We start from the raw sequence: 15088 nt of genomic DNA, 5'->3' as shown, positions 1-15088 counted from the left end.
AATGCATATAAAAGGAGACACAAAGTCCAAAACCAATTCCCAACTTAGAATGAATATATCAGTACTTCAAAATAATAGAGAGAAATAAATTGTTAGTTCTGGTAGTACTCATATTAAAATAAGTTATTCCACTGGAAAGTGTGTTTGTTTCTCAACAGGAATCCATTCATATTCTACAAAGCATAAGTAATTCTTCACTGCTTACTATTACAAGTACATAATAGAATTGTACTATCTACATTCAACATTTTGCTTAATGTTTTTTTTTCCACATGAGGATAGTTAGGCTATGAATGTTAACTCCTCAAAAACAACATCTATTTATATAGGAGCTAATTAAAAGAAATAATAAGAAATGGCACCTTTCTTATGGACAAAAGCCACACGTTTGTAAAGCATTTTAAACCTCAGCAATTAATGGATTGAGAGAAATAAAATGCATTCATTAAACTCAAGTCATAGTACATACTAAAAAGAATTCTGTGATTAACTGTTAAAAGGAACTCCCAGAATATTTCTTAAAAATATTTATAAAACTCTTCTATTACAAATTATTTTTGTTTTTAAACAAATAATGCAGTGAATATACCACGGTAAACTCTGCAGGATGCATAATGCTACCTATTGTTAAAGAAAAATGTGTACATTATATTCATTCAAAGCCCACTTGATCATGCCAGTATTTAAGAGAAGAAAATTGATTATATTATCATGTAGTAGAATAGGAATTTAGAGCATAGAAAAAATAATTTATAGATGAAGCTGTTCAAATTTGATTAATATTAAGCCAACTTCTCTTTCATCATGTTACCCTCTAAAATTTTCGGAAAAATATCAGCCTGACTATATTTTTATTATTTCCAAAGATTCCTCAAGACATACTTTGCTAAGGTGGAATGGTGATTAACTTTCCATAGGATCCATATGGTCTGGGAGGGAAGTTGGAGCCATGGGTGGAGGTAGGAAAGTAAACCTAAATTAAACTAAATTATCTGCTTCCTTTTCATAAATCTTTAGAGATGGTTAGGGTTTCTGGGTACAATATGGAAATTACAAGGAATAGGACCTGGGAAATTAGCAATATTCCATCTCATCGAATTAAATGATTTTAGAGCTGAGGAGTCAGCAGGAGCTTCAGACCTTGATCTTTTCTTTTGTCCTGGTCATTTCACCCGAAAACTCTATAAATCATCTATAAAACTAGTTCTCTTTCTTAGGTAGCCTGTAATCTGAAAAATACTGATTAAGTGACACAGAATTACTCAGCAAGTACAATTGCTACATGAATATATCACAGTATCACTTTTACTGTTAATGATAGTTTGGCATTTCTCCAGATCACTAAATTTCTTTGAATATGTCACTGTGGTCAAAGTTGTGCCATCATATCCCAGAATTTAAGTTCATCTATTGATTACAGATCATGCCAGGATACTGTGCTCCAAATTAATTGTGGCTTGACAGATCCAGTCTATAAAACAATGGTTTTATACGCTTTCTACAAAATGGGTCTAACCAGCAGAAGTGAATAGATTTGGTGCAGACAACCTAACTACATCATTTAACCAATTAATTTTAGTCTATAAGTTTGATGCTATACGTATCATTTCAGTCAGTGTCAATTACTCTTGCTTATGAGGTATGTTCAGAGTATCCAAGAGTGAATTTATTTGATCAGTGGTATTCCTATATAGAGTCCCAACGTCAAAGGTTCCCACAGCCACTGACTTATTTTAATAATACATTTGTTTTCAAAATATACAAATTGGGGTTCATTAGTTCTACATGGCTATTTTACTTTCATCAAATCCTCATTTTAAAATGTATATTATCTGCTTGCAATATTTGTATTTTGGACCTCTCTTCCCATCCCACATCCCATTACCCAATTCCACACCAAAAATCACACTGAGCATTTCAAACAGCTTGATTTATAGCTTGGAGTAATTCCAGCAGACAACCATAGGGGTGTGTCTATAGAATGCCAAAAATCTAATCAATTGTGCCAGAAATTTAGTCATTCTTCCTTGATATTTTGTCTACATTATACTAAACATATTTAAAGAATTTTGTTAATTGACTAAACCCCTGACGGAAATGCCTTGATATTATTTAGACATGGTTCTAAATAGTAATGAGAAAAGCAATGAACACACTCAAATAAATAATATATTCGGGTCAGTACAGATTCCAACCTTGAGGAGAGTGACTGCAATTAACCAGCATGGACCAAAATCTTTATGATATGGTTTCAATTTGGATTCTAAGAATGCTGAGGATCCACATTTAATCATTCTCCAGCTGATTTAAAAAACTAGATCTGGAAGTACTGGATACCCAAATGAACCAGAAGAATTAAATGTTATATTGCATTTGAGTTCAAAAAAGACCAATTTATACTGGGCAATTTACTGATGACAGTGACGATGTATGACTGTGGATATCCATTTTAATTAGGTTATTGCTTAAGGATCATAATTGGCCTGGAATCTTTTGGAAAATTTGTAGACTACTGTATAAAGTTACATAAAATTGTGAAAAAGTTGCAAGCTTTAAAAACTTAGTATTTCCATCAAGCTTGTGGTCTAAAAAGAGTATGACGACAATAGCAAATGGATGTTTTTAACACAGTTTCTTGGTATTTACAGTCATTTTTTTTCTCTATTTGCCTTCCCTTCAGTGCTGGTCAATTGTTTTCCCGGGTGTTTTTCCTCTTCGCATTCAGTACAAGGAGGCACCGGCACATTCTGTCAAACAATACGGAAAAGACAATTAGGAGAGTCAAAATAAAAATGTTGAATGTAAAAATTAAAATCCTAACAGAATAACTCATGTACCTCAACAAATATCTTACAGAAAACCAATGTCAGGCAGAAAATAAGTGTAAATATGTTAACACTGCTACTTCTTGAAAGCACATAAAATATTTTCCACAAATGGCAATATTTCAAAAACTATTTTGAGAAAACTTTGGTCAAACCATCCAACTCTGATGAATCTAACCCCCAAATTAAAAATGTGTTAAGTAAAATGAATCCTAATAATTGCTATGATGTAATATGTTTGGTCAAATATAGAACAGTCCAGATAGAAGTTCAGAATTAAGCTCCTGAGTTGTTTCTTTGTTACTTGTTTTTGTGGGGGATGTGTACTTCTTCCTTCCTTCTCTGCTTTCCCAAGTCTTCTTTTTATCTTCTTTGTCCTATAAGGAATATATGTATAATTTTTGTTCTCTGTTTACTTTTGTTTTGCTTCTTGGTTGCTGGGGAGGGGTGAGACCCCTCCCTTGCCCTTGTTCTTCTAGGACCTCAGCTAATCAAACCAAAAGTTTAGTGGCAGGCACAGTAGTCATGGAAAGGTCCAGAGGCAATAGGTGAAAGATGTGTCTTGTATTAGGTAATACAGCATCCCTGCTTTAGCTAAAGCAAGAGAGAAAATCATGGAACCCAATAGCTTCAAAAAGTGCTTTCTGACAATCAAAACAAGCAAACAAACCAAACCAAATACCTGTGGGACAGGTTCTGATTCTGCAGTGTCATTGCTTGCAGGATTTTCTTCGTGCTTCATCGAACAGGTCGTGCTCCCCTGTAAAAGCTGCGATTGAAAATAGGTCAATGAAGTTAAATTAAATGAAGGGAGGGAATAGAAAATCTCCTTTGAAATCTTCCCATTGAAAACTTCCTTCACTTTGAGACAAACTGAAAGGTCAAGCTAGGGACAAATTTATCACAACATTAGTGGGATCCCAGGGAATGGGCAAGCATTCATAGTCCATTTGGGAATCTTAGTGATGCTTATGACAGTCGGCTACTACAACAAAAGCTCAATTCCAATGGAAAGTTCTTTCTTTGCAAAAATTTTTAAAAAGTAAAGAGTTACAAAACTACTATATTCTATATTCGTGATGTGTCTAGACTCTAGGATCCATGGTCTTTATGCCTGCCGGACATCAATATTGCAAGCCAGGAAACAACTTAAACAATATGATCGTTGTAAAAAATTAATAACCTGGAATCACGATTAAATAGAGTCAGGAGACCAGAAGGGGGCGCTCTCACACCTTGCAGCAATAGCAGAGCCCAACAAGACGAAGAAAGACTCCTCTTCTTTCCTGGCAACAACTCAGCCCATGAAAAGCCATGAACTCTTTGTTTACTGTAGCCCTTCCAACTTTCTTTTCCCCTCTATGAAAGAATTCTTTTTCCTTTGTCTTGTGGGCACTTGTACCTTGCTCACCATGGTTGCAGACCCAAAATTGTAATTCTCTGCTGATCCCAAACCAACCCATCATTGCTGAAGAAATGTCTGTCAGTCTATTTGTTTTTGGTCAACATCATCAATCTGTCTAGCAAAAAACTTCAACATCTTAAAAAAGATTATATTTCTGGGAAGAAGATCATATATTTTACTAACCAGGAAATCTCATCTTACTTATTAGCCTCAATAGTCTTGAAGGAAATGAATTACTGGCAGCATATTCCAGTTGCCCTTCATTTTTCATTTTAACCAAGGTTAAAATATTGAATTTTCCTTCCCTCCATCCCTCCCTTTCTTTCTTCCTTCTTCCTTAGTCTGTCTCGCCTCCCTCCTCCTTTCCTTACTGCCTCTCATTCTCCCTTCATCTCTTCCTTTTTATTTTCATCTTTTTTATTTTAAACACATTTTAAAGTAACTAAAAATTGTTTAATGTAAGAATATGTACTTTTTTTAGTGATTTTTCTGTAATCCTTTCCCTTTATAAAACATATAAAATGGAGACTGGGAGTTTAATAGTTCATGGCCACTGTGTAACTCTAACCTTGAGCAAGTCAGTTTCTTTCTTTGAAGTCAATCAAGGAGGATACCTAAGCTGGCTTTGAACTCTAACTTTCCATAAATTCTAGGAGTGGATGATAACTAAAGAAGTTGTATATGAGATTTAACCTACTCCAATTCAAATCTGAGAGCAAAGCCATTGTCACATTCTCCCTATTCTTGCTCTACATGGCTCTTAACTGAACACTCATGTTACTTTACCCTTCTGTGTCTGTGTAATATGCTCTTCCCCTCCACCTTCATAAAGGTCTCTCTTCACTGGGAGATCCTGAAGACCGGCTACGTGTTCCCTCCCTAGCACATCATTTTCACCACTAGGTAGGCTCATCACACTCTCCTGCTCTAAAGGTACAATGCATTAGGAACATTAGCACACTTAACATTTTTATATGTATATGCATGTCTGACTCTTCGATATATTGTAAGTTCCTTGAAGATAGAGGCTACATGTATCAGCGCTAGATCCCAGCTAGATGCCTTTTAGATAGCAAGTGGTCAATATCTAATCACTAAATAAATAATAAATGAATAAAACAAACATTGGCTATGAAAATATTTCAGTCCTTTAGAATTTTCATAAATGCCTGAGTTTTTCATATGAGATTTAGTTATATTTGATAAAAGCTCCAAAATGGTTGCAATAGCCCCTTCTTCAAAATAAGCCTAGAGTATAGTGGAAAAGTAAGATTATAACTATAATAATAGAAACCAGTAGTCAAAACCTTGAGTGCCTTAGTCCAAAGAATTTTAGGCATCTACACAGAGGAATCTTCTACACTACCTAAGAATTTTTTTTCTTTTTATGTTGTATGGGTTTGAGTTAGACCTAGAAACTAAAATTTCCCTGGAATATTATAATTGTTTTGTTTTTACTGTAATAATACAACTGACCTTTGTTTTTATTATACTTGCTTTCAGCCTTGGGGAAAAAAAAAAACAAAACTAAAATAAATGTACTAAATCAAGCTCAGAATGCAGAAAGTAACCTGCAGAGTGTAAAGTTTCCCAATATATATTTTGGAATAATGGAGTTCATAAATCACATTAAGTTTGGAGAAAAAGTTTATTTGAACATTAAACAGTGGTATTTAAGGTAGTTCTTCTCAGAGCCTTTAACACACAATTTCTTAAAGCTTTTGTCTTGAATGATCTGCTCGCATAATCATATAAGGTGCTGGTTAAAAAATAATACTCCTGGGTGATAATTCAGTCCTACGAATATAGGGCTTGCATTTTTAATCAGCAATCCAGCAATTCAAATGCACAATGAAATTTGAAATCCACTTCTTTGTAGTGTACAAATGCATTATAAATCTCTTAGGCGATATGATATAACCATTTGCCAAATCTATGTGACCCCAAAACCATTTTTTGTGTATGAATTACTACTTGAGGTCACTGTCATAAGAAAGATACCGTGGGATTTATGGCAGAGTATGTTCTTTCATTAATGCAAGCACAGCTGGCTATTTGAGACAAGCCTTTGATCATCTGAACAATGAATACTTATTAAATTTCAACAGTAAAGAAAATACTACGTGGCTGGAAGACAGCTCCAACCTTTTTTGATATTTTGATCTTATAATGAACACAACCTTTAAATTTATTTTTTGTGTGCCTCGCAGGCATTGTGGAAACTTCATGAGATGGGGTTCATAAAATTCCTAGTGTTTCTCAGAAAGGCAACAGATATAAGCACTCCTGCAGGTACAAGCCTTCAAAACACTCTCTCAATTAGATAAAATTCAACCGGATGAGTATAGTACCTATTTCTAGAAACTCAAGTAATAAAATATGAAGAATGATCAGGAAAGTCTGCACAGATTCAGCTACTTCAGTATGCAGCTCACCTATTAATTATACAGGTGACCTCGGGAGGACCACAGCTGGGTCTGTAAATTATGAAATGGGATGAGCCATGAACGTATCTTTATTAAAGTGATTACATGCTCTTTCTCACATATACATCTTCCCCAACACCACCAGAATAACCAGTTTGTTTCTGTGCTTTGGGCAACAAACTACCATCTGACAAAATGTTATATTATGGCCACAAAAGTAGGCAAAGTAACAACAAATTTAGTTGAGACCAGCCCTTTTAATTATTTACCCCTGTAGGAAAAAATACATAATCCTACCATGGTGGGGCAGACTCTAATACTGGGGTTTCCTTAATAATTATCAGGAGTCACGTGCAAATGAATTTGAGTCCCAACTCCATCTCCCACTATCTCTGATAATGAACATTAAGGTTCCAAACTTTGGTATTTTACAGAAGAATAAAATTAAACACCAGTGACAGACAAATTTCAACATTAGAACAAATAAACCAACAAGCAAAACACACTGCTATTTTTCAACAATATTTCAGAAAAGAAGTAACATTTTAATACTAAAATTATATAAAGGATCCAATGTCAAAAGAAATTGTTCTTGAGAGGCAGAGAGAGAGAGCGAGAAAGAGAGAGAGATTGGTTCATGGAAAATCTGCTAATATTTTGTTATTTGACTATTAAATGTCTATTTTCTACATTCCTATACTGTTGAAAACTTCATGACGGGGCAGTACTTGTTGGTGGAATGATGGTAGGAAATACCAATTTAACCTCAATTTCCCTCATCTGTAAAATGGGGATAATTCAAAATTTTGACATCAAGTGACATGATACAATGTAGGTAACACGGCTAGGTGAATGGAGTAAAGAGCCCATTTCAGGTTAGAATTGCTTTAGCCCTTATTTGCTGTATACACTTGGGAAAGTTACTTCATCTTAAGGAGGTTCTGACTCCTTATCTGTAGGGAAGGCAAAATGATCGCTACTTGACATGATTTTTGGAAGATTTAGATTAAATAAAACTATAGAATGGTTCCTAAAGGAGTATTTTGCACATATTAGGTGCTCCTCTTATGACCTTTCTCTAAAACTTTAAAAGAACTCAAAATACTTAATGCAAATGCGTAACTGGGCAACCTGAAATTTTACCAAGAAAAAATATCTCTGACAGTTAAAAAGTCCAACTCATTCTTCATATTTAATTAATATCTGGGACAAGCTGGAGGCTAAAAACAAACTGTAAAGGAGAAAAAATACTGTAAAGGAGAAAAAATGGAATTAAGTACCAAGGTTTTTAGAAAGATAAATACATTTTGGCTAAATTTTTCTCTCATGTCACTCTTGTGTATGAAATGAGATTTTTAATGTTTATTACAGAATGATACTTTAGTACTGTTTTAATATTAAGAAGGGCAGAAACTAGAAAAGAAGTTCAAAGAGTAAAAATGTAATGCTGAATCAAAGTGATGGCTCTGAATTCAGTTAATGGAGGGACAGAGGAGTGGGAGGGAGACAGCATCTGACACTGATGCTCCCTAACCAGCCTCCTCTAGGCGAGTCACACTACCTCCCTGAACCATAATGCTTCATCCTTCACACAAAATAGTTACAAATTTGAAACGTGAAGCCCTGTCTAACTTCATAGTTTTATTCATTTATTTATTTTTAATTAATTAATGTATTTATTTATTTATTTTTGGCTGCGTTGGGTCTTTGTTGCTGCGTGCAGGCTTTCTCTAGTTGTGGCAAGCTGGGGGCTACACATCGTTGCAGTGCACGGGCTTCTCATTGCGGTGGCTTCTCTTGTTGCAGAGCACCGGCTCTAGGCACGCAGGCTTCAGTAGCTGTGGCACGTGGGCTCAGTAGTTGTGGCTCATTGGCTCTAGAGTGCAGACTCAGTAGTTGTGGCGCACGGGCTTATTTGCTCCGCAGCATGTGGGATCTTCCCAGACCAGGGCTCGAACCCGTGTCCCCTGCATTGGCAGGTGGATTCTTTTTCCTATTTTTAAATTAATTTATTTTATTTTATTTTTAAAAAAATTTTAGCTGCATTGGGTCTTCGTTGCTGCGTGCGGGCTTTCTCTAGTTGTGGTGAGTGGAGGCTGCTCTTCGTTATGGTGCATGGGCTTCTCATTGCAGTGGCTTCTGTTGTTGCAGAGCACAGGCTCTAGGCACACGGGCTTCAGTAGTTATAGCACGCGGTCTCAGTAGTTGTGGCTCGCAGGTTCTAGAGCACAGGCTCAGTAGTTGTGGAGCACAGGCTTAGTTGCTCCGCAGCATGTAGGATCTTCCCGGATGAGGGCTTGAACCCGTGTCCCCTGCATTGGCAGGTGGATTCTTTTTCCTATTTTTAAATTAATTTATTTTATTTTATTTTTAAAAAATTTTTAGCTGCATTGGGTCTTCGTTGCTGCGTGCGGGCTTTCTCTAGTTGTGGTGAGTGGAGGCTGCTCTTCGTTATGGTGCGTGGGCTTCTCATTGCAGTGGCTTCTGTTGTTGCAGAGCACAGGCTCTAGGCACACGGGCTTCAGTAGTTATAGCACGCGGTCTCAGTAGTTGTGGCTCGCAGGTTCTAGAGCACAGGCTCAGTAGTTGTGGAGCACAGGCTTAGTTGCTCCGCAGCATGTAGGATCTTCCCGGATGAGGGCTTGAACCCGTGTCCCCTGCATTGGCAGGCACATTCTTAACCACTGTGCCACCAGTGGCACATAATTTTAGATATTCATAATTTCATAATTTTAGATATTTTGGAAAAAGTAACTTCATAATTTCATAACTTATGAAACTTCATAATTTTAGATATTTTGGAAAAATATTTACAAGCATCTGTTAAGATGAGTATTTTGTTTGGTGCTGAAGGAAATGTCAATACTTTTATAGTCTCTGTCCCCAAATTGCTTATTATCTAATGCAGAATGAGAACCTTATACAAATAATCAACATGCAAGATGGACCGTGATACAGGATAAAATATGTGTATAAACCAAGTACTATGGGGACCCAGAGGTGAAAACCATTATGTCTCAGGGAAGGTAGGAGGGGTCAAAGAGTTATTGACCAATTTAACCTTTGTATTTGCACATCACTGTTTGGCGAATTTCCTTATAATAATTATTAACATGCTTACTGGGTTATTTGTATTTTCCAAATTATAAGTTAATCATTATTCTTATGGTTTCTATATGATTCCTGGTAAGAAATAATAATTAAGTTAACATTTTGCATGCTTTAAATTAAGACGTTATAGGAGGGTAAACATGGAAATTTCTTATCTAATGTAAAAAGCAGAAATTTGTTCTAAAGCCCTTAGGAAACTATCTATACTTCCCATGTAATCTGGAGGCATGCCTTTTCCTTCTTAAAAAAAAAAATACCACAGTAGCACAATGAAGAATGCCTTGTACGAAGCCAACCTCTTCAGATGGTCTGATGGAACGTAGCCCAGAATGACAATGGTATATGGTCTCTCAGCCCAATTACAGCAGGGCATGACTTGCCTAGAAAATTTTGTTAAGCTAATGTCTGCCAACGACTCATCAGGGCATCAAATGCCACACAGTGAATACTGGATATAATTGCAAACTAGGACTTTTAAAATCTCTGCCAAAATTGTTTTAGCATGAAAATGCTGGCATAATTTTCTACTCGCAGCTCTAGATTTATTTCCTGCACATTTTCTCCTCTCAGTTCCCTGGACAGTGCTTTGCTGTTGAATAAACTCCCTTTGGTCAGGGACTTGTAAGCAGGTGTGATGGCAAGAATCTGAGCGAGGAGTGCTTCCAATGCTAAACATAAGCCATTGCTGCCTTTTGGTTCCTCAGCACATTAAGAAAAGTTAAGTGTGTGCTACCTAGAGGAGTCAGAAACACTGTAAAGCACATCTACATTGAGTAGTAAGTCTCAATACCTATGTGGAAATTAAAATAAAATGTTCAATGTCTTTAATCCTTGATATGCTATTAAACAATATGAGGCACATTTGCAAACTGCAGGAAAATGGGGTGAAGCAGGTACATCCTTTGCTTTCTCCCTGTGACTCCAAAATTACCATTGAAGCAAAGCTGCTTTCAAAGGAATTTAAACATCCCCAAAACTGATAGTCCAATATGCTGTTAAGCTTTTGGTGATCCATTTCAAGTTTTCTATGTCTACTAAGAAAAGGGTCAAGAAATCCAGTGGCCATTTTCCTAGGTGACCCTGCCTGGCTGCGTAGGGCAGGAAGTGGAACAAACCCACAAAGCTATCTAAGAATATGCATGGTCTCTAATTCCAAGTTTAGGACCTTGTCCATACAAGATATTGAGACCTTGAGTATGAAAATTGCAGAGCAGCTTTTTTAGACTGAACTAATAAGGACATCCATGATAAAACTGAACACTGTGAATTTAATATCTATGATATACAATCATCATGATAAACCTGTAAGAAATCAACATTAAAGATTCTCAAAATATTTAACAGGAAATATAGATGGAAGAAAATCTAGCTGGGTTTATTCAAACGATACACATTCCTGGGCTCTGTCCCAGATCTACTGATGAATAATTGGTGGGAGTGGAGCCTTACCACAAGCAGTTTTACAGGCTGACCTGATGAGTCATAGGCAGGCAAGAGTTTGAAAATCATTGACATCTATTTTATAGAAAAGGGATCTGAATAACAAAATCACTTGCCATAGTGACGTGCTAGGAAACAGCAAAGTGGTAATTTCCAGGCTTTCTCTACTATGTTATTTAGTCTAGGGTATGACCAACAGGAATGAAAATGAATCACCTTTGGTATTTATTTACTAAGAGATTGCATGTGTTCCCATCAGCACTCAGTGAGGTTGCTGATGATCACAGAATCCTGCAACAGAATGGGAAGATCTCATGATAGTTCTTTTCCTCTACTCTAATGCTTCATTTCCTGACTACATCCCAGAATGGTTATTTTTCATTATTCAATCATATACTATATTCTCTATTCTAGGCTAATTCCATTTTCAGATGCTTTTCACTGAGTTCACTTTTATATTTGACTGAAATATTCTCCTCCTTATAGTTGTTTCCACCAGTTGCATCTGTTTCTGTCCTGGATAGTAAGAGTGAATAAGACTAGATTTTTTTAATGATGGCCGTTCTAACTGGTGTGAGGTGGTTCTTCATTGTGGCTTTGATTTTCATTTCTCTAATAATTAGCTGTGTTGAGCATTTTTCATGTGTCCGTTGGCCATCTGTATGTCTTCTTTGGAGAAATGTCTATTTAGGTCTTCTGCCCATTTTTCAATTGGGTTATTTGTTTGTTTGTTTTTGTTATTGAGTTATATGACTTGTTGGTACACTTTGGAAATTAAGCCCCTGTTGATTGCATCGTTTGCAAATGTTTTCTCCCAGTCAGGAGGTTGTCTTTTTGTTTTGTTTATGATTTCCTTTACTGTACAAAAGCCTGTAAGTTTGATTAGGTCACATTTGTTTATTTCTGCTTTTATTTCTATTGTCTTGGGAGACTGACCTAAGAAAATATTGGTACGATTTATGTCAGAGAATGTTTTGCCTATGTTCTCTTCTAAGAGTTTTATGGTATCATGTTTTATATGTAAGTCTTTAAGCCATTTTGAGTTTATTTTTGCGTGTGGTGTGAGGGTGTGTTCTAACTTCACTGATTTACATGCGGCTGTCCAGCTCTCCCAGCACCACTTGCTGAAGAGACTGTCTTTTCTCCTGTATTTTCTTACCTACTTTGTAGATGATTAATTGACTGTAGATGTGTGGGTTTATTTCTGAGCTCTCTATTCTGTTCCGTTGATCCAAATGTCTGTTTTTGTGACAATGCCATGCTGTTTTGATTACAGTACCTTTGTAGCATTGTCTGAAGTCTGGGAGGGTTATACAGCCTTATTTATAATATCCGAGACATGGAAACAACCTAAGATTCCAGGTGAATAAAGTGTTATAAGTAGAGGAATATATATGTATATGAATATTATTCAGACATAAAAAAGGAAGGAAATCCTGCCATTTGGGACAACATGGATAAACACTGAGGGGATTATGCTAAGATACGTACATATATGAAATCTACTTATATATATGAAATCTAACTTACTTATATGAAATCTAACAAAAACACATATATGAAATCTAGCATATATGAAATCTTACTTACATATATGAAATCTAACAAAACAAAATAAACCCATAGAAACAGAGCAGATGGGTAGTTGTCGGGGGCATGAGGGGGGATTGGGAAAGTAGGTGAAGGTGGTCAAAGGGTACAAACTTCCAATTATAAGATGGATAAGTTCTGGGAATATAATGTACACCTTGGTGACTATAGTTAACAATACTGTATTGTATATTTGAAAGTTGCTGAGAGAGTAGATTTTAAATGTTCTCACCACACACACACAAATTAACTGTGTAAGATGATGGATGTGTTAACTAACCTTATTATGGTTATCATTTCACAATATATAGATATAGAATATCACTACTTTGTGTACCTTAACCTTACATAGTGTAATGTGTCAATTATATTTTAATAAACTGGGAAGAAATTAGAAGTATTATAAAAGCAAGAAAAATACACAGTCTGAGGAGATAAAAAAGCAATAAAGCCAGACTCAGAAATGGCAAATGTTTTGGAAGTATCAGACTGGGAGTTTAAAAATAACTGTGGCTGATATGCTAAGGGCTCTAAGGGGAAAAGTGGACAAAATGCATGAACAAATGGGTAATATAAGCATAAGATGGAAAAATCTAAGGATCAAATGGAAATGCTAAAAATAAAGCAAAAAAAAAAAACACCCCACTGTAACAGAAATGAAGACTGCCTTTGATGAGCTCATCAATATTCTGGACATTGCCCACTGAAAAAAATCAGTGAACTTGAAGACAGGTTGATAGAAAGGTACCAAACAGATGCAAAGATAAAAGGGTTTAAACAATGGACAGAATGTCCAGAACTGTAAAACAATTAGAAAACCTGCAATGTAGAGGTAATGGAAATACTAGAAGGATAAGAAAATAACAGAGGACATATTTGAAGTAAGAATGATGAGAGTCCCCCAAAGGTAATGACAGAACTCAATCACAAATCCTGGAAGATTAGAAAAACAAAATTACATCTAGGCATGTCATCAAACTGCAGAAAACCACAGAGACATATTGAAAGAATCAAAAGGTGAAAACTTAACGACAGAGAAATAAGGATAGGAATTACTTCAGACTTCTACTTAAAAACAATTTAAGCAAGAAAAGATTGAAGTGAAATATTTAGTGTTAAAGAAATTGAAATATTATCCAGTAAAATTATCCTTCAAATGTGAAGAAAAAATAAAGATCTCAGAAAAACAAAAACTGAGGGAATTTGTCACCAGTATACCTGCCTTTCAAGAAAAGTTAAAAGTCCTTCAGACAGGAGGAAATGATATAGTTCAGAAACCCTGATCTACAAAAAGAGAGGAAGAGTGTTCTAGAAGGAATAAGTGGAGGTAAAATAATGTTTTTATTTATCTTGTTCTTAACTGATGAAACGGATAACAGTCTATTCAAAATGACAATAGCAACAATGTATTTGTAATTACAGCTTATGGTTAAGTGAAATGAATGACAGCAATGTTATAATAGAGGAACTGGAAATACTCTATATATACTCTCTATAAAAGGTTCTTTCACAACCCATGAAAGATGTGATAAATCCAAAACAGTTACAAATTATGGCAGACATCAATCCAACTATATCAATATTCACTTTAAATGTGAAGGGTCTAAGTATATCAATAAAAGACAGGGATTGTAAGAGGGGATAAGAGAAGAGCACACAACTAGATGTTGTATATAAGAAACCAACTTTAAATATAAGGACACAGGTTGATTAAAAGTTGTTAAGGGACTCAGAAAGATAGTCCATGCTAATCAAAAGAAAGTTGGAGTAGCCATATTAATTTTAGACAAAGCCAACTTCAGACCAAGAAAAATATCAGGGATAAAGAGGGACATTTGTATAATAATACAGGGGCGAATTCTACAAAAATATATAACAATTCTTAACATGAATGCACCTAACAACAGAATGTCAAGATACATGAGTCAAAAACTGATAGAACTGCAAGGAGAAATAGACCAAACCACTATTATAGAGGCTTCAACACTCTATATCAATAGTGGACATATCAAGCAGGGAGAAAACCTCTAAGAATATAGTTGATCTGAACAACAGTGCAGATAAAACGGATCTAATTGACATTTATAGAACACTTCATCAAAGAAGAGGAGAATACACATTCTTCTCAAAGTCACATGGAACATTTACCAAGATAGACTGCATTCTGGGCCATAAAATACATTTGAACAAGTGTAGAGTATGCCATCAGACTGCAATGGAACTAAACTAGAAATAAATTACAGAAAGATGGCTGGTTGCTATATGGAACTCTCTGAACTATTGCTCAATTA

General features: G+C 35.6%; 1 protein-coding gene across 1 annotated transcript in view; it reads right to left on the bottom strand.

The window, feature by feature from the left end:
* Positions 1-2648: 2648 nt before the first annotated feature.
* LUZP2 (leucine zipper protein 2) overlaps positions 2649-15088 on the bottom strand; it is a 228118-nt gene continuing 215678 nt past the window's right edge. The window contains exons 8-9 of the mRNA XM_068555794.1: positions 3508-3585; positions 2649-2747 (exon numbers count right to left, since the gene is read on the bottom strand). Coding sequence (XP_068411895.1) covers positions 2649-2747; positions 3508-3585 — 177 coding nt within the window. The remainder of the gene's footprint in view (positions 2748-3507; positions 3586-15088) is intronic.

This window comes from Eschrichtius robustus, chromosome 11 (genome assembly GCF_028021215.1).
Source record: "Eschrichtius robustus isolate mEscRob2 chromosome 11, mEscRob2.pri, whole genome shotgun sequence".
Lineage (NCBI taxonomy): Eukaryota > Metazoa > Chordata > Mammalia > Artiodactyla > Eschrichtiidae > Eschrichtius > Eschrichtius robustus.
Note: the sequence above shows the minus strand (reverse complement) of the source record. Positions and strands in the feature narration are given on the sequence as shown.